Here is a 20,042-nt window from a genome sequence, read left to right as displayed (position 1 = left end):
GAAATCATTAGGGCAGAGAACTGGTTGTTAAATTACTTGAATCCCACCACTGGATGTAAGCCAAAGCCAACCTAGATAATCTTTAATTGATATTTATACAAAATGTTACTAAGTTTGGAAAAAAGTGTTGTAGAATTATAACTGGCAGATAGAAGGTACAAAACACCCTTTATCTTTTAAATTCAAACTACAAAAAAACCAGCATTTTAATGTTAAAATAAATACCGGTATATAGCTATGAGTGGTACATAAACATTAAAATGTTTAATTTCTCACAGAATGAGCTTTGATATAGTATATTGTGTAACAGTGGCCAGATGACATTGAAAACCACTAATTTAAAAAGGCTTATATATATCAAAAATAATTCTGAAGTCTCCCATATTTGCTTTTTGGAAATTCAGCCATCTTAACGTATACATTTATTTTAATATTTAAATTTTGATTTCTTTTTTTATTCTACATTGAATAAATATATTGATGTTATTGATGAATTGATGAATTGGATGTTTTCTTGTCATAAACACAACCCCCAAATTAGATGGCATACTCTTGTTTGAAGCTGATGTTGACTTTTAAGTAGGAATTGCCTTTTGCTCCTGTGTGAGTTCAGTGTGCTTATCAACATTCCTGGGAAATTTTGGAATGGCCTCTTTGGTGAACTCAGCGCTTCGCACAATTTGGTATCCTTTAAATATGTTGGGACTACAAGATTTATAGTGTCCACTCAACAGGCCAATAGCCATGTTAGTTGGTCATTCTGGGAAATGTAGCTCACCCATCTTGGAAATGCCTTTGTACTGGTATACTGGCTTAAGAATATTTAGTTACAATATATAATATCTTAAGCTGCCTGCAGTTGTTTAGGTATTGGGTGGCTTATACATTAAAATAAATACAGCACATACATAAGCAAACATGTCTGTCTGAGTCTTGAACATATTTGGAGTTAAATATTTGGTACCATGTATTTAATTCAAAAACTAGAAAGGTTTTTCAGTCACTTGATATACATTGATATCAGTTTTAAATGTTTGCTTATATATTTTTATGTTTCTAGATTTGATTAAAGAAGATAAGAAAAACTATTATGAAGGATTTCTCTCAAGCAACATAGCACCAATGTATTCTGCTTTTCAAGGTAAAGGCTAATTTATTATGGGCTTTTGCTTCTTTTTATGGGAAAAATGCAAGCTAATAAAATATAATTATCTAAAATTATGCTCTCATGATTGTGTCTGCAATAATGTACATGTAGTAATGTCCAATGAATGATGGTGCTGTTGGTCTACATTGTACTACAATTCTTCAGCTTCGTGACAATTTCCTGAAAGTCTGCATTCTTGATTCTGTATGTCTGCAGTCTACTTCAAATGATCATACCATGGCTTAACAACTCAAAACAGAAATAGACCTTCTGTTCCTTTATGTAGCTTCTGCACTCATACAAGCAAGGCACTTCTAAAATTGGAAGGCTAAAATAATCTTTCTATTTACTTGGGAGTAAGCCCATTGAGCTCAAAGGGACTTCTAAATAGTTTTATCAAGAATTATTTTCAGTTCTTTAATGCAGAGATGGATAATCCTATGGCCATAGATTGAACATTGTGCTTTCTTGGTTGCCTAGGCTCCAAGGGCGTTTCTCAAACTAGCCAAGATAGTCTTTATGTAAAACCATGATGGAAAATGTTTGTAGTGGAAGAAATATTTTCTACTGATTATCTATTTCAAAAGAGTAGGAAAATTTCTAAATTACAGATCATCCCTGCAAAGAATATCAGCCCATTCAAGAATTATAAAAAAAGATGGTCAAAGCAAATATCATTGTTTGCTTTATATTTGGAAGTATATGTGTATCAAAGTTAAATTCATTCCTAAATATCTCTTGTACTTGGAAGCTCATATGCCAAGCTTTAGATCTCCAGTATGCCAAGCGCAAAATATTGGGTAGGACTGTGTAGTTCCAACATACTCGGAAACAGTTATGAAATTCATACTGTTTTGATAAATAAATAAAATAAATAAGCCCATGGTCATAGAATAACAATAACAAAAAACTAGACCTTCAACCAGCAATACCACGGATGGGCTTGGTTCTCTTCAGATCATGACATTTTCTTAGTAAAATTCTCCCTTATTCTTTCAGTGATTTGGGAATATTTTAATGCTGTCCTACTGCCATCATATGCTGCAGCCAGGAATGGTGTAAATGTGATCACAGGTCCTATATTTGATTACGACTACGATGGCCTATATGATACACCAGAGAAAATAAGACGGTAGGTAGATATCTCTCTTAACTTTTTTGTGTGTGAGAGACTTTGTATTGAAATAACTGCTTTAATTTAATTTACAGGAACAAACCTCCTTTAAAATATATTTTTCTGACTTAACAGAATGTATGTCCTGAAGACGTAAGACAATTAGCCATTTATACTGAGCCTATCAATCCCTTTGTGGCTTCTTTCATATGTATCAATGCACTATATGGATTTTAACATGTGTAAACTATTTTCTTTTTAAAAAGAAAATTACATTCAAATAAGTATTTTAATACTATTTAATTTTATTTCAAAGTGTATGAAAGATATATTGATATGGTATTTAAAAGCTGGTGGGTGAAACCATATCAATGTTCACAATAATCTAAGCGTATTGGTTCAAGTTGGTATCAAGGAACATACATTAACATTCTAAGTGTTGTGGGCAGCCCTTATTGCAGGCATCCATGGAGAAGCAGGGGAGGAATATCAAAGGAGAAACAAATAATGAAGCATAATAACAGAGTTGGAAGGGACCTTGGAGGTCTTCTAGTCCAACCCCCTGCCTTGGCAGGAAACCCTACACCATTTCAGTGTCTCGGTATCCCTTTTACATGTGCATCATGATATTCACGGATAACCATGAATCTAGTAGAGCTTGTATTGCAACAGTGCAATCCTGCTTCTATCGTATGAATGCCTCAAATCATGTGGAGGTATCTTATTCATTGCTGTATTAAAAGTATACACCATTTTTCCATAAAGAATGTCCATCATCATTTTAGCAGTGCTGTATTTTTTGGAGTATAAGACGCACCTTAGTTTTTGGGGAGGAAAATAAGAAAAAAGCTGATTGGCAAGTGGATTGGCCTCCCAGAATACCCCCAATCAGCTGTTCCCAGAGATAAATTTTAGCAACAGGTTCCTTGGTTGTGAGCTCTGTGCCTTGTTGTTTTTTTTTTTTGCTTTTTTTTTCTGCCTCTGAAACTCTGTTTCAGAAAAAAACTTTTTTCTGCCTCTGAAAGCCTCCAAAACAGAACTTCAGTAAAAAAGCCTCTGAAGCTCTGTTTGGGAGCTTCTTTTCTGAAGCTTCTTTCAGCTTCTGAAACCTCCGTTTGAGAAGCTCGGTGGGGCTACATTTGGAGTATAAGACACACCCAGATTTTTACCCTCTTTTTTGGGGGAAAAAGGTACATCTTAACCCACTTAGTGGAGTTTAATGTGTGGCTAAAGGAGTGGTGTAAAAGGGAAGGCTTTGGTTTTATTAGTCATGATGTCTGCAACTGGTCCAATGAAAAATTGTACAAAAGAGATGGATTGCATCCATCAAAGAAAGGGACTGAGTTACTTAGCAATACATTCACAGATTTTCTGGATAAACATTTAAACTGAACAGTGGGGACAGAGAATTAACTGATATAGAAAATTTCTGTCCCCAGCAATCGAAAACTAAAAGGGTTATCAGTGCATGTAACATAGATGTCTGTATGGGTAAGACTATCAACCATGCTATCAAGCAAAACCAAGCATTTAACAGTGAGTGCCATACCATGTGCACTAAACCAACAGGTGGCATGAAAGTAGGGGCAGTCAACACAGGTTATGTAGACAGTAAACACAAAATCAATCCAAATGGACTCAAATGTCTATACACCAATGCACAGAGTATGAGGAATAAACAGGGTGAATTAGAAATCCAAGTAAATGAGGGTAGATATGATATTGTTGCCATTACGGAAACTTGGTGGGATGAAACTGACAAATGGAACATACAGCTAGAGGGATATAAATTATTTAAAAGAAATAGACCAAATAAAAGAGGAGGTGGAGTTGCACTATATATAAGAAATAACTACATCTCTACAGAAATAGAGCACAACAATGATGAAAATCATCTTGAATGTATTTGGGCCAATATAAAAGGGGTGAAAAACGATATTGCCATAGGTCTATACTATAGGCCACCCAACCAAACAGAGGAAGTAGATGAACTTTTTGCTAGTCAGCTAACTAAGGTATGTAGGAAGCACATCACAGTAGTAATGGGGGATTTTAACTACCCTGACATCAACTGGGAAACAAACTCTGCACCAAGTGGAAGATCCAACAGGTTCCTAACAAACCTAGCAGACAACTTTGTTTCCCAAAAAATAGAGAAGGCGACAAGGATCAGCCATATTGGACTTAATTCTCACTAACAGAGATGAAATGATAGAAGGTGTTGAAGCTACAGGAACCTTGGGGCAAGTGACCACGCAATATTGGAATTCAACATTAAGCAAATACAAGTAGTAGAACAAAGTCAAACTAGAGTCTTGGACTTTAAGAGAGCTAATTTCAATAAACTTAGAGAGATCTTGAGAAGGATTCAATGGATGAGAATCCTCAGGGGGAAAACAACTCAAGAAGCTTGGGAAATTTTGAAAAGTGAGATTATAAAAGCACAGTCTAACACAATACCAATGAAGAAGAAAATAGTAGATCACAAAAGAAACCAGCATGGATGCATAAAGAACTATCTGACAAATTGAAAGACAAAAGGACAAATATAAAAAGTGGAAAGAGGGGCAAATAACTAAGGCAGAATATCAGCAACAGCCCGAGCCTGTAAAGATGAAGTGAGGAAAGCTAAGGCTCACAATGAACAAAGGCTAGCGACAAAAGTAAAAATAATAAAAGCTTCTTCCAACATGTTAAAAACAAGAAAAAAGTCAAGGAAACAATTGGCCCATTGCTGGGAGAAAGTGGCAAGAAGATGACAAGCAACAGGGAGAAAGCAGATCTACTCAACTCATATTTTGCATCTGTCTTTACACAAAAGGAAAAACAATCCAACCTATCAAAACAGCACTACAAAAACAGATTAGAAACACAAGTTAAAATAGGGAAGAAAATGGTAAGTGAACACCTGTCTACCCTAGACGAGTTCAAATCACCAGGACCGGATGGATTACACCCCAAGGTTCTGAAGGAACTGGCAGACGTGATCTCAGAACCACTGAACTATATCTTTCAAAGATCCTGGAGCACAGGGAGCTGCCAGAGGACTGGAAAAGAGCTGATGTAGTTCCCATCTTCAAAAAGGAAAAACAGATCCAGGAAACTACAGACCTATCAGTCTGACCTCAATACCGGGAAGATTCTGGAAAAGATAATCAAGCAACGAATCACCGAACACCTAGAAGCAAACAAAGTAATAACCAAAAGCCAACATGGGTTTGTCAAAACAGATCATGCCAGACTAATCTTATCGCATTCTTTGACAAAATGACAAAATTAGTAGACCAGAGGAATGCTGTTGATATAATTTACTTGGACTTCAGTAAAGCATTTGATAAAGTAGACCATAACCTACTACTAGATAAAGTAGAAAATGTGGGTTAGACAGCACCACCACCAGATGGATTCGTAACTGGCTGACCAACCGCACTCAACATGTAGTCCTCAACGGAACTACATCCACATGGAGGGAAGTATGCAGTGGAGTACCCCAAGGCTCTGTTCTAGGCCCAGTACTCTTCAACATCTTCATGAATGACTTGGTCGAGGGATAGATGGGGAACTCATCAAATTTGCAGATGACACCAAGCTGGCAGGAATAGCTAACACTCCAGAAGATAGGCTCAAGTTACAGAAAGATCTTGACAGACTTGAACATTGGGCGCTATCTAACAAAATGAAATTCAACAGTGAAAAAGTAAGGTTCTACATTTAGGCCAAAAACAAAATGCACCAGTACCGTATATGTGGTACCTTGCTCAATAGTAGTACCTGTGAGAGGGATCTTGGAGTCCTAGTGGATAACCATCTAGATATGAGCCAGCAGTGTGCAGCAGCTGTTAAAAAAGCCAACACAGTTCTGGGCTGCATAAACAGAGGGATAGAATCAAGATCACGTGAAGTGCTAGTACCACTTTATAATGCCTTGGTAAGGCCACACTTGGAATATTGCATCCAGTTTTGGTCGCCACGATGTAAAAAAGATGTTGAGACTCTAGAAAGAGTGCAGAGAAGAGCAACAAAGATGATTAGGGACTGGAGGATAAAACATATGAAGAACGGTTGCAGGAACTGGGTATGTCTAGTTTAACAAAAAGAAGGACTAGGGGAGACATGATAGCAGTGTTCCAATATCTCAGGGGCTGCCACAGAGAAGTGGGAGTTGGGCTGTTCTCCAAAGCACCTGAGGGTAGAACAAGAAGCAATGGGTGGAAACTGATCAAGGAAAGAAGCAACTTAGAACTAAGGAGAAATTTCCTGACAGTTAGAACAATTAATAAGTGGAACGACTTGCCTTCAGAAGTTGTGAATGCTCCAACACTGGAAATTTTTAAGAAAATGTTGGATAACCATCTGACTGAGATGGTGTAGGGTTTCCTGCCTGGGCAGGGGGTTGGACTAGAAGGCCTCCAAGGTCCCTTCCAACTCTGATGTTATGTTATGTTATGTTATGTTATGCTCCAAAAAATACAGTAATTATAAGATTTAGAAAAGAGAAATGCATTTCAAGTACATTTTGAAAACATCATTCGCACATCATTAAAATGATATCTACAAGTTGGAACAGGGAATGGAGAATCCCATGATTTCTGTTTCTATAAAATATAATTTCAAAAGTGTGATTTGAGAAAATAAATTCGCTTGGAGATTGTGAAGCCCAGACTGACTGAAAGGAAAAAAAATGTCTGACCTCATTACATATAGTTTTAAAGGTTTATAACCAGTTCTTTGAATGTACCTGGAAATAATTTCACTAATAGCTTGTGGAATTGGTTTAGCAAGGGAGATCTGCTCCCTCTAAGAGGCTGCATTACTTCATTGGAGGTTCAAGTGTAAGTTATTATTTATTTATTTATTATTATTTAAATTTGTATACCGCCCTTCTCCCGAAGGACTCAGGGCGGTTCACAGCCAGGTAAAAATACAATACTATAAATACAAATTAAAATACAATTAAAAAACTTATTAAAATTGGCCAGAATTAAAATTTAGAGCTAAAAACCCATTAAAACCCATTAAAACACTAACCCAGTCCAGCGCAGATGAATAAGTAGGTTTTAAGCTCGCGAAAGGTTGGAGGTCCGAAGTTGACGAAGTCCTGGGGAGTTCGTTCCAGAGGGCGGAGCCCCACAGAGAAGGCCCTTCCTGGGCGCCGCCAGACGACACTGTCGCGCCGACGGCACCCTGAGGAGCCCCTCTCTGTGAGAGCGCACGGGTCGGTGAGAGGTATTCGGTAGCAGCAGGCGGTCCCGTAAGTATCCCGGCCCTATGCCATGGAGCGCTTTAAAGACATTCACCAACACCTTGAAGCGCACCCGGAAGGCCACAGGTACAGCGAGGGGGCGGCGCAGGATAGGTGTCACTCGGGAGCCACGAGGGGCTCCCTCAATCACCCGCGCAGCTGCATTCTGGACTAACTGTAGCCTCCGGATGCCCCTCAAGGGGAGCCCCATGTAGAGAGCATTGCAGTAGTCCAGACGAGACGTCACAAGGGCGTGAGTGACTGTGCACAAGGCATCCCGGTCTAGAAAGGGGCGCAATTGGCGCACCAGGCGGACCTGGTGGAAAGCTCTCCTGGAGACGGCCTAAGTTAGCCTATGCTTGATACCAGTGGTGGGTTTCAAATTTTTTTACTACTGGTTCTGTGGGCATGGCTTAGTGGGCATGGCTTGGTGGGCATGGCAGGGGAAGGATACTGTAAAGTCTCCATTCCCACCCCACTCCAGGGGAAGGTTACTGCAAAATCCCCATTTCCTCCTGATCAGCTGGGACTCTGGAGGCAGAGAATAGATGGAGGCAGGGCCAGCCAGAATTTTTACTACTGGTTCTCCGAACTACTCAAAATTTCTGCTACCGGTTCTCCAGAACTGGTTAGAACCTGCTGAAACCCACCTCTGCTTGATACATCCTGATGGTTTATATCAGGGCTGTCAAGCTTGTGGCCCATGGGCCAGATGCATCACACGCTGGCCATGCTCACCCCTATTTTAGTGAAGGGGAAAAAAGTCACAATACATCACATGATGAAAACATGACACCATGAGTTTGACACCCCTGGGTTATAGCTACTGGAATAGCAGATCCTTTAAAGCTATAGTTTTGCTTTAACCAAATAGATGTATATTTCTTTGGTGTATGGAGTATGCTCAGTACATCTAACAAGAAAATGTTGCTTTTTTTTCCTTTTAAAATTAAATTTCAGGCACTCCATTAATTCAGCGGTCCTGATTCCCACTCACTACTTCATTACGTTGACAAGTTGTAAAAATGTTTCCCAGACGCCTTTGCAATGTGAAGAATCCCTTGATGTTATATCTTATATTTTACCTCACAGAGAAGAGAACAGTGAAAGTTGCACAGTGAGTTCAACCTGCTAATATATGAAACATAATGCACAAAAGGTGCTGATTTTTAAAAGTGCAAATATCTAGTTTTTATAATATGTGTGGGCAGAGACTTGAAAATGAATATATGAATATATATATGAATATATGAAAATGAATATATGGGAAAAGTTTTGAAATGGGAAGGATGTTTTGCATAGCTTTTAACATAAAAAGCCTCATTTCTAGCCCAGACATAAACTTTAACACATTAGCACAGTCCTAATTATGGTTGATGTGGGCATTTATGTCATAGGGGTCTTACAGGTATTCAGTATATAAATAATTGTGATATCACCACCAAAATTATTTTTTGCCCTTAGATAACCATTCTGCATCCCCTTCCCCCCCAATGGATCTCATATAGAGATTTCTGTCGTGATCTTTTTGAAGTTTGATATTCAGGCTGTACGTAGCAATCATGGAAATAGGGGTAAAATAAATACATATCAAATATGAAATTGATAATTGGGGTGGATAGTTAATACTCTAGGCCAAATAAAAAATATTCAAAATCTTAGATCTTGGAGAGATCTTGGCCCCCAAAAATGAGTTGAAAACAATAAAATCAAATTTAAAAGAAACACAGGAGAAAAATAATTCAAATCCTGGTCTACAATGCAAATATTTTGGGGGGGTGGGTAGGTGGGATGTTCTCTTCATGTCCATCTTGATTTCTGGAAACTACTGGGACAAGTTCTGTTGGCAAATTGTTTGGAAGTGGTTTGCCACTGTCTAGTGCCTAGGACTGAAAGAGCCCAAGGTCCCCAGCTGGCTTTGTCTAAGGTGGGACTAGAACTCACAATCTCCTAGTTACAAGATTGGTGCCTTAATCATTACACTGAAGTGACACAGTTAATTGATTTTATTTTTCAGCAATTAAATAGGTGTACAGACAGTGATGGGATTCAGCCAGTTCGCACCACTTCGGGAGAACCGGTTGTTAACTTTCTGAGCAGTTTGGTGAACTGGTGGTTGGAAGAAATCATTAGGGCAGAGAACCGGTTGTTAAATGACTTGAATCCCACCACTGTGTACTTACCACAGCTCATTTAGTGACCATTCAAAGCAGGAGTGGGTTCTACTTACCTTTACTACCAGTTCACGATGGGATCGCGCGTGTGCGCTTGCTTTGCTCTTGCACACATCGTGCTTCTGCACATGTGCAAAAGCTTCTGCGCATGCGCAGATTGTCTACGATGGGGGGGGGGGCAGAGCCTTTCGCCGGTTTTACTACCAGTTCGCAAGAACTGGACCGAACTGGGGGCAACCCACTACTGATTCAAAATTACAATGGCACTGAAAAAAAAAGATTTATGACTGTTTTTCACACCCTGTTGCAGCATTCCTACAGTCACGTGATCAAAATTCAAATGCTTGGCAACTGACTCATACAGGTAGACCTCAACTTACAGCAGTTCATTTAGCGACCGTTCAAAGTTACTGTCGTGTCCCACTCCTCCGCTGACGGCCGGGTCAGGGAAATCCGAATCAGGCTTGCCTCTGCAGCTCTGCCCAAAGTCCTAGCAAAGTCCTCAGAGCAGGCAGGAGACCAGAAAGTGACTTCAGCAAGATAAGTTTGACTTTGCCTGACTCAGAGACTGCCAGAAAGCAGATCCTTTATATAGGCCATGGGATGTGGCTCCATGACTCAGCGCTCATTAAGGCCTGCCCCTCCCTTCCTTCTGTTGCCTCCGCCTATCCAGTCTTCTGATGCGAGGGTCACTCCAATCAGCAGCTGTTGGAAATAAACTTTCCTCAGGCTCACATGCTGTGGAGGAGGGGGAGGGGTCTAGCTGCTCCGTTTGCCTGGGCATGGAGCCAGGGCTGGGGCCGGGGGATGCTCCCTCCTCTGCAGCCTGCTTGGGCATGGAGCCAGGGCTGGGGCCGGGAGGTGCCCCCTCCTCTTCAGCTTGTCTGGGCATGGAGCCAGGACTGGGGCCGGGAGGCATACATTCCTCCGTGTTCGGGAACAGATAAGAAGGCCCCGGCTGCTGTGAGAGCGGACAAGACACAACAGTTACAATGGCAGTGAAAAAAGTTACTTACGATCATTTTTCACACTTAACAACCATTGCAACAGCCCCATGGTCATGTGATCAAAATTCAGATGCTTGACAACCGACTTACATTTATGACGGTTTCAGTGTCCCGGAGTCATGTGATCCTCTTTTGAGATCTTCTAACAAGCAAAGTGAATGGGAAATTCGGATTCACTTAAGAACCATGTTACTAACTGAACAAATGCAATGATTCACTTAACAACCGTGGCAAGGAAAGTCGTAAAAATGGGGCAAAGTCACTTAACAAAGGTTTCACTTGGCAACACAAATTTTGGGCACAACTGGGGTCATAACTCGAGGACTACCTGTGTTTATGATGGATGCCGGTCCTGTGGCCCTTTTGCAACCTTCTGACAAGCAAAGTCAATGGGGAATCCAAATTCACTTAAGACCCACATTCTAACTTAGCAACTGTAAATGCTCAGTTAACAGTTGGTGGCTAGAAATGTCATAAAATGGGGCATAACTCACTTAAGAACTGTCTTGTCTAGCAACAGAAATTTTGGGCTCAATTGTGGTCGTATAAATTGAGGACTACTTGTATTTGAAACAAAATATTGGAATGATAATTGTTCACAAATGGAATATGAATCAGCAATGTGATAGATGAGACTAAAAGAAACCGGCATGTTTATTCCTGGGAAGAAAGACTAATTAGTGGTACATGATGGTAGTAGATAGCATAGCGTGTAGTAACGATTTTAAAGCATCTAAGGACATGTCACACAGAACCTCAGGGACCACCAAATTCATTAGCTTAAATCCCGTGGACCACTAATATGATTTTTTAAAAAAAGATAAATACTATTTAGTGCAAAATAAAAAAAATGCAAATCATTTTTCTGTGGACCACCAAAATTTTCTTGTGGACCACCAGTGGTCCACGGACCACCAGTTGGTGACTGCTGGTTTAACCGTGGATAGCTCAGGCTGTAAGGAGCCTGTTATTAGAACACAGTAGCCTGCAATTACTGCAGGTTCAAGCCCGGCCCAAGGTTGACTCAGCCTTCCATCCTTTATAAGGTAGGTAAAATGAGGACCCAGATTGTTGGGGGGGCAATAAGTTGACTTTGTAAATATACAAATAGAATGAGACTATTGCCTTATACACTGTAAGCCGCCCTGAGTCTTCGGAAAAGGGCGGGATATAAATGTAAATAAATAAATAAAAAAAATTACCATGAAAAATGGAGGAGCTCCCGTCCACTGACTGTTTTCAAACAATAGGAGGATAGCCATCTGTCCTGCTGCTTTAATTTGGACTCCCACCCTGAGCAGGGATTGGAGCAATGAATTAAAATGGCCTCTTTCAACATTATAATTCTGTGACTTTTTGGTTCCCGCTGTTATGGGAAAGCAAGGCTTTATTTAGGACTGTATAGTTGATACACTTATAAGAAGTAGTCCTATTGCTACAGGGAGAAGGTAAATCCTTCGTTGGAGACTACGTTTCTTTGTTTGCATTTGAGCGTTCCTGAGAGTGGGAACATGGCATGAATAATGATCAATAACCTGAGTTTTTTTAACTGCAGCAGAAAAGAGCTTAGGAAATACATTATAGGAATAGGCAAATTCTAGTACCCAGCTAATTATGTTCTAGTAACAAGGGAGTCAAAAGTCATGTTCTCTTTGCATAAGTTCCTGGGAATATAGGCAAATGGAGGTGTCCTGAATCATTTATCTATTATTTTTTTTAAAGAGGTAGAATGATAGATAAAGAAATGATACAGAACAGACCCTTAATTCTCTTGCTAAGCTCTGCTGCCCTCTTATGGTCAATAAGTCATGAGCTGTGAAAGTAAGGACTATTAGATTCACCTTTCCAGCGACATTCCTTCTACCTCTGGAGAACATTCTCAGATCATCTTGAAAGCAATTCATCAATTTAGCATTGAATTTTTAAATATCTCTATTTTAAATATTGAGCCGCAGTGGCACAGTGATTAGAATGCAATACTGCAGCCTACATCTGCTGATCACTGGCTGCCAACAGTTTGGGCAGATCCAATCTCACCAGGCTCAAGGTTGACTCAGCTTTCCATCCTTCCGAGGTCCCAGATTGTTGGGGGCAATATGCTATCTCTGTAAACTGCTTAGTAAAGCACTGTAAAGCAGTATATAAGTCTAAGCGCAAGTGCTCTCTCAAAATACCTGCAGCATGAACTAGAATACTTGTTTCTTTCTTCCAACAGGTTGGCAAGCCCGAATCCTTATGGGTCGAAGAGAGAATGAGATTCCATGTTGCTCGAGTTAGAGATGTGGAACTTCTTACAGGACTTAGCTTTTATCATGAAGGAAAGCAGCCTGTGGCTGATATTTTACAGCTGAAAACATATTTGCCAAGTTTTGACAAAGCCAGAATCTAACTTTGTACCAAAAAAAGAGAGACTTCGTAAACACGCTAGAAGATTTTTCAGAAGATACTTGGAACAAAATGGGAACAAGGAAGAAACTGTGCCACATTTTGTATCTCAGGGACATTTAATGGACCACCTATATCAGAGACAAATAGCTTTCAGCCTTATTATTCTCTTCAATGTGATAGAAATGTCTATCCAGGGGTGTCCAAACTTGGTCCCTTTAAGACTTTTGGACTTCAACTCCCAGAGTTCCTCAGCCAGCTTTGCTGGCTGAGGGACTCTGGGAGTTGAAGTCCAAAAGTCTTAAAGGGACCAAGTTTGGACACCCCTGGTCTATACTGTTATAAAAGCCTGTCTGCAGCATCAAAGCAACAGATCAAATGGGATAAAAAACCCAACAGTTTTACAATGATTTCAACAGTATAAAAAGTGTTCAGGAGTTAATTTATTCTGCCTGAGTTGTTGTTGGTTTTGTTTTGTTTTGTTTTGTTCTGTTGTGTAACAGAGGCAGGAGCAAATTAACTGCAAGTGAACCCAATTGGCATGTATATTTCAAAAGTTATAAGTAATATACAAAGTTTTTTTTAATTGTCATTTTCTGAACTTTTTTTCACTCTATTTAATAAATAGAATATAATTTAATGGATATTCTTAATTTTTTGGGAGGAAAATATACACATTTATGCATATCATTTCAGAAGTTCTTTTAAGATTAATGGAATTTACTTTCAGTTGTGTGGTTATAGGATTACAGCTTTAATATACTGTGGACTGCATCAGTGGTGGGTTTCAAATTTTTTTACTACTGGTTCTGTGGGCATGGCATGGCTTGGTGAGCGTGGCTTGGTGGCGTGACAGGGGAAGGATACTGTAAAATCTCCATTCCCGTCCACCCCACTCCAGGGGAAGGATACTGTAAAATCCTCATTTCCTCCCAATCAGCTGGGATTTGGGAGGCAGAGAATAGATTGGGGTGGGGCCAATCAGAATTTTTACTACCGGTTCTCCGAACTACTCAGAACTACTGGTTCTCCAGAACTGATCAGAACCTGCTGAAACCCACCTCTGGACTGCATGTTCCTGAAAACATAAAAGATGATTGCATCGTGTTGGTGCAATACTTACATAATATTCATGTCATGTTTTTGATACTGCCATCATATCCCCAGATACTGTTTCAGGGGTCCCCAGCTGCCAGTCTGCAGACTAGTACCAGTCCGTGGCCTGTTAGGAACTGATCTACGCAAGCAGTGAGTAAGCGTGAGCGTATAAAGCTCCATTTGCTCAAGCAATGGGAGCACACATGAAACCATCCCATTCCCTCTACCCTTGCTGCCACCACCATTGCTGGTCCACAAAGCCAGAAAAGTTGGGGATCACTGCTGCATTTGATTAGCCATTCATACATCTGAACAGGCATGAGCAAGATTTGTGTATGTTCTATGGCTGAATGCAAATATAGATATAAATTCTGGCCTTCGTTTTGTGGAAGTGAGGATTTGCAGATATGCCTAGTTGGGCACATATTTTTGTTGTTAGTATTAGTTGCGAAGTCGTGTCCAACCCATCGCGACCCCACGGACAATGTTCCTCCAGGCCTTCCTATCATCCTCTGGAGTCCATTTAAGCTCACGCTGACTGCTTCGGTGACTCCATCCAGCCACCTCATTCTCTGTCATCCCCTTCTTCTTTTGCCCTCAGTCTTTCCCAGCATTAGGCTCTTCTCCAGTGAGTCCTTCCTTCTCATTAGGTGGCCAAAGTATTTGAGTTTCATCTTCAGGATCTGGCCTTCTTAAGAGCAGTCAGGGTTGATCTCCTTTAGGACTGATGGGTTTGATTGCCTTGCAGTCCAAGGGACTCGCAGGAGTCTTCTCCAGCATCAGAGTTCAAAGGCCTCAATTCTTTGGCTCTCAGCCTTTCTTATGGTCCAACTTTCACAGCCATACATTGCAACTGGGAAAACCATAGCCTTGACTATACTCACTTTTGTTGGGAGGGTGATAGCTCTGCTTTTTAGTATGCTGTCTAGATTTGCCATAGCTTTTCTTCCTAGGAGCAATAGTCTTTTAATTTCTTGGCTGCAGTCCCCATCTGCGGTGCATAGGATAAATTATATAAATAAGCATCCCATAGAATAAAACTTATTTACTCCATTATTCAATTTATAAACTCAATTATCTGTGCCAGTCTGGCTGATGAACAACGTATTAAAAAAATATGAGAAATCAGTAATTGAAATGCAAAATTTATATACAACAGTGCTTTATTCAGTAAAGTTAATTTTTTTCTCCAGTTCCACTGGCTTAAAAAAAAAATCTTGAGTACAAAATATACTTTAATAAGCAGGGAAGTCGTAGAACAGGTCCCTTCCCATGGATCACAAGGACCATGAGAGTAGACTGAAGAACAATTTCTCCAAGTTCATGTGGAAGATAATATTTGGATAAGGTTTATACTGTAGCAAGTTTCATGGAACAATATTGTGTCAATAGGAACTGAACATGTAATAAATACTCTTATGTTTATACCAAACAACTTTTCTGGGACTGAATAAAGACTGACTTTAACAAGATCCATTTATCAGAAAATAAAATACCTTGCTACTAAAGACAGTAGAAGGCCAGAAAAACACTTATGGTAGGTAACAATAAAGTCTCATGCCTATTTTGAGGAGAGGAGGGGAGGATTATGATTACTTAAGGAATAATTGTATGCAGTACAAACAGCTCCCATCTTTAAATACTGTATGAAGAGAGATTATTCCTGAAAAATCTTTTCAGACACATTTTTTTCCCTTTGTTGAATTTTGAATCCTGACAATTTTTCCGAAGCAACTCTTTGTTGAAGTAGCAGGACACAACTTTCAGAAAGGATTTTTTTTTTTGTGAAGAAAAAAAATGGTGCCTTCTGAGCTTTGTTGTTTGCTTCCAGACATTTCATTATCCAACTAGGTAATATCATCAGTGCTGGTGAGTGTGGGGTTTGCACCAGTGGTGAAATTCATTTTTACTACTGGTTCTGTGGGCATGGCATGGCTTGGTGGGCATGGTGTGGCTTGATGGGCGTGGCTTGGTGGCGTGACAGGGAAGGATACTGTAAAATCTCCATTCCCACCCCACTCTGGGACCAGCCAGAGGTGGTATTTGCTGGTTCTCCGAACTACTCAGAATTTCCACTACTGGTTCTCCAGAACTGATCAGAACCTGCTGAAACCCACCTCTGGACTGCATGTTCCTGAAAACATAAAAGATGATTGCATCGTGTTGGTGCAATACTTACATAATATTCATGTCATGTTTTTGATACTGCCATCATATCCCCAGATACTGTTTCAGGGGTCCCCAGCTGCCAGTCTGCAGACTAGTACCAGTCCGTGGCCTGTTAGGAACTGATCTACGCAAGCAGTGAGTAAGCGTGAGCGTGTAAAGCTCCATTTGCTCAAGCAATGGGAGCACACATGAAACCATCCCATTCCCTCTACCCTTGCTGCCACCACCATTGCTGGTCCACAAAGCCAGAAAAGTTGGGGGTCACTGCTGCATTTGATTAGCCATTCATACATCTGAACAGGCATGAGCAAGATTTGTGTATGTTCTATGGCTGAATGCAAATATAGATATAAATTCTGGCCTTCGTTTTGTGGAAGTGAGGATTTGCAGATATGCCTAGTTGGGCACATATTTTTGTTGTTAGTATTAGTTGCAAAGTCGTGTCCAACCCATCGCGACCCCACGGACAATGTTCCTCCAGGCCTTCCTATCATCCTCTGGAGTCCATTTAAGCTCACGCTGACTGCTTCGGTGACTCCATCCAGCCACCTCATTCTCTGTCATCCCCTTCTTCTTTTGCCCTCAGTCTTTCCCAGCATTAGGCTCTTCTCCAGTGAGTCCTTCCTTCTCATTAGGTGGCCAAAGTATTTGAGTTTCATCTTCAGGATCTGGCCTTCTTAAGAGCAGTCAGGGTTGATCTCCTTTAGGACTGATGGGTTTGATTGCCTTGCAGTCCAAGGGACTCGCAGGAGTCTTCTCCAGCATCAGAGTTCAAAGGCCTCAATTCTTTGGCTCTCAGCCTTTCTTATGGTCCAACTTTCACAGCCATACATTGCAACTGGGAAAACCATAGCCTTGACTATACGCACTTTTGTTGGGAGGGTGATATCTCTGCTTTTTAGTATGCTGTCTAGATTTGCCATAGCTTTTCTCCCCAGGAGCAATAGTCTTTTAATTTCTTGGCTGCAGTCCCCATCTGCGGTGCATAGGATAAATTATATAAATAAGCATCCCATAGAATAAAACTCATTTACTCCATTATTCAATTTATAAACTCAATTATCTATGCCAGTCTGGCTGATGAACAACGTATTAAAAAAATATGAGAAATCAGTAATTGAAATGCAAAATTTATATACAACAGTGCTTTATTCAGTAAAGTTAATTTTTTTCTCCAGTTCCACTGGCTTAAAAAAAAAATCTTGAGTACAAAATATACTTTAATAAGCAGGGAAGTCGTAGAACAGGTCCCTTCCCATGGATCACAAGGACCATGAGAGTAGACTGAAGAACAATTTCTCCAAGTTCATGTGGAAGATAAGGTTTATACTGTAGCAAGTTTCATGGAACAATATTGTGTCAATAGGAACTGAACATGTAATAAATACTCTTATGTTTATACCAAACAACTTTTCTGGGACTGAATAAAGACTGACTTTAACAAGATCCATTTATCAGAAAATAAAATACCTTGCTACTAAAGACAGTAGAAGGCCAGAAAAACACTTATGGTAGGTAACAATAAAGTCTCATGCCTATTTTGAGGAGAGGAGGGGAGGATTATGATTACTTAAGGAATAATTGTATGCAGTACAAACAGCTCCCATCTTTAAATACTGTATGAAGAGAGATTATTCCTGAAAAATCTTTTCAGACACATTTTTTTCCCTTTGTTGAATTTTGAATCCTGACAATTTTTCTGAGGCAACTCTTTGTTGAAGTAGCAGGACACAACTTTCAGAAAGGATTTTTTTTTTTTGTGAAGAAAAAAAATGGTGCCTTCTGAGCTTTGTTGTTTGCTTCCAGACATTTCATTATCCAACTAGGTAATATCATCAGTGCTGGTGAGTGTGGGGTTTGCACCAGTGGTGAAATTCAATTTTTTTTACTACCGGGCATGGATTGGTGGGCATGGTGTGGCTTGATGGGCGTGGCTTGATGGGCATGGCAGGGGAAGGATACCGCAAAATCTCCATTCCCACCCCACTCTGGGACCAGCCAGAGGTGGTATTTGCTGGTTCTCCGAACTACTCAAAATTTCTGCTACCGGTTCGCCAGAACCTGTCAGAACCTGCTGGATTTCACCCCTGGTTTGCACCCTGTTTAGTATAAACATCCAAGTTCAAAGAGTGCCAAGGACTCAGCCCTGAGTTGCAGGAATTCCAATTCTCTTCTATTGGAATTCCTTTTTGTCACATAAGATTATGTCTAATAGGAAGATAGTGGTACCTTCTTTCTTCCAAAGTATATAATTGAAATCACAAAATGCCTTTTTGAGGGAGTAGGAGAATTGTAAGTAAGGACTGCCTAACAGATTGCTTGTCTTCTTTTCTTTTTTACTTATAATGATGATTAAGGCCAATTTTTTGGAAGTCTGAGGATGTTTTTATTTGAATTCACCATTGATGTATGGTATACCGAAAGGAATAATGATTTCATACTGCTATCTGTTCCTTTAAGAATAAGGGAGGAAAACAAGCAAGCAGTTATAATACTGTAATACTTTCTTTTTTCAGGGATAAACTCTGTAAGAATTGACCATAAGTAGATATTTAAGGTAATGAGCAAGTGAAAGTCTATTCTTTTGGAATAAAGTGCATTTCATAGGAGCCTAAGGAAATTATGGTAGCCAGAAATTGTCCCACCCCACACTGTGTTAAGCTTGAATGCATGGTATTTCAGTTTTTATACCTACACTTATAGTTGGTTCCAAATAATAGGAAAAGGACAATAAAATTGGATTGATAAAAAACAAAAGAAGAATGGATGATGTTCATGTATCATGTTCACGTATTGCACATAGTTTTTTACAAGAATTGAGATACATTGAGACAAGATGGACTCTATCAGGTTCTCAGAAGAAAAATCCAGGGGATTTTTTCATTGCCATTATGATAAACAATAACCTAAAAAAAAACAGAAGTAATATTGATTATTTGAACACAAAACTGAGAAAAATATAATCAGATGCAGACAGACACTCTCCTTGCTTCACCCTTAGTTATCTCTAAACTTTTACTGTTTCTCTGGAAAGCGTAAGGATTGTTTTAAAGCCTGACTTACTTTTGATTCTTTACTCTGTGAGAAATTATTCAGCAAGACAGAATCACTGTTGGGGTGGGCAGCGTTGGTGGTATATGCTATGTTGATCCCTGAAGTTCTAGTTGATGATAATGATCTCCTCTCCTTCCTTTGCTCAAAAGTTATTGAAAACAATAATTTTCTGAAACTAAGTTCTCATTTATATGTTCTATAAATAGTTTGTAAACATTCTTCAACTCTACCACATGGGGTCAGACTGCCCTAATCATTTAGAACTTTTGTATGATAAGCTACCTGGTAGAAGGAAACATGAATAGAAAAGCAGTTTTTGAATTACCAGCATTGAACATGACAGCATGGCATGAACTCTGGCGCCCATACCTGAGAGTTTTCAAGTTTTATTCCAGAATTTGGACATAAAAACATGGTAGCACATGGTATGTTCCTCTCAGAATCAGCTAGTAAAACTTGCCCACTTTCAGAGTACTCCATTATAGTCCATTTCCTAACTTCAATCTTCCACTACCACATGGGTGTCAAACTCGCGGCGTCACGTTGCTATCACATGATGTATTGCAATGTTTTTCCCCTTCATGGAGCTGGGGTGGGTGTGGCCTGCACCTGATGCATCCAGCCTGTGGACCACCAGTTTGACATCCCTGCA

General features: G+C 39.9%; 1 protein-coding gene across 1 annotated transcript in view; it reads left to right on the top strand.

The window, feature by feature from the left end:
* The window catches only part of ENPP1 (ectonucleotide pyrophosphatase/phosphodiesterase 1), a 56,665-nt gene extending 42,347 nt beyond the window's left edge, over positions 1–14,318 (top strand). The window contains exons 22-25 of the mRNA XM_058171724.1: positions 1,061–1,141; positions 2,147–2,279; positions 8,464–8,620; positions 12,900–14,318. Of these exons, the coding sequence (XP_058027707.1) occupies positions 1,061–1,141; positions 2,147–2,279; positions 8,464–8,620; positions 12,900–13,073 (545 nt within the window). The 3' untranslated portion in view covers positions 13,074–14,318. The remainder of the gene's footprint in view (positions 1–1,060; positions 1,142–2,146; positions 2,280–8,463; positions 8,621–12,899) is intronic.
* The last annotated feature ends 5,724 nt before the right edge of the window (positions 14,319–20,042 follow it).

Source organism: Ahaetulla prasina, chromosome 1 (genome assembly GCF_028640845.1).
Source record: "Ahaetulla prasina isolate Xishuangbanna chromosome 1, ASM2864084v1, whole genome shotgun sequence".
Lineage (NCBI taxonomy): Eukaryota > Metazoa > Chordata > Lepidosauria > Squamata > Colubridae > Ahaetulla > Ahaetulla prasina.
The sequence above is the reverse complement of the archived record's forward strand: the minus strand, read 5'-3'. Positions and strand labels throughout refer to the sequence as shown.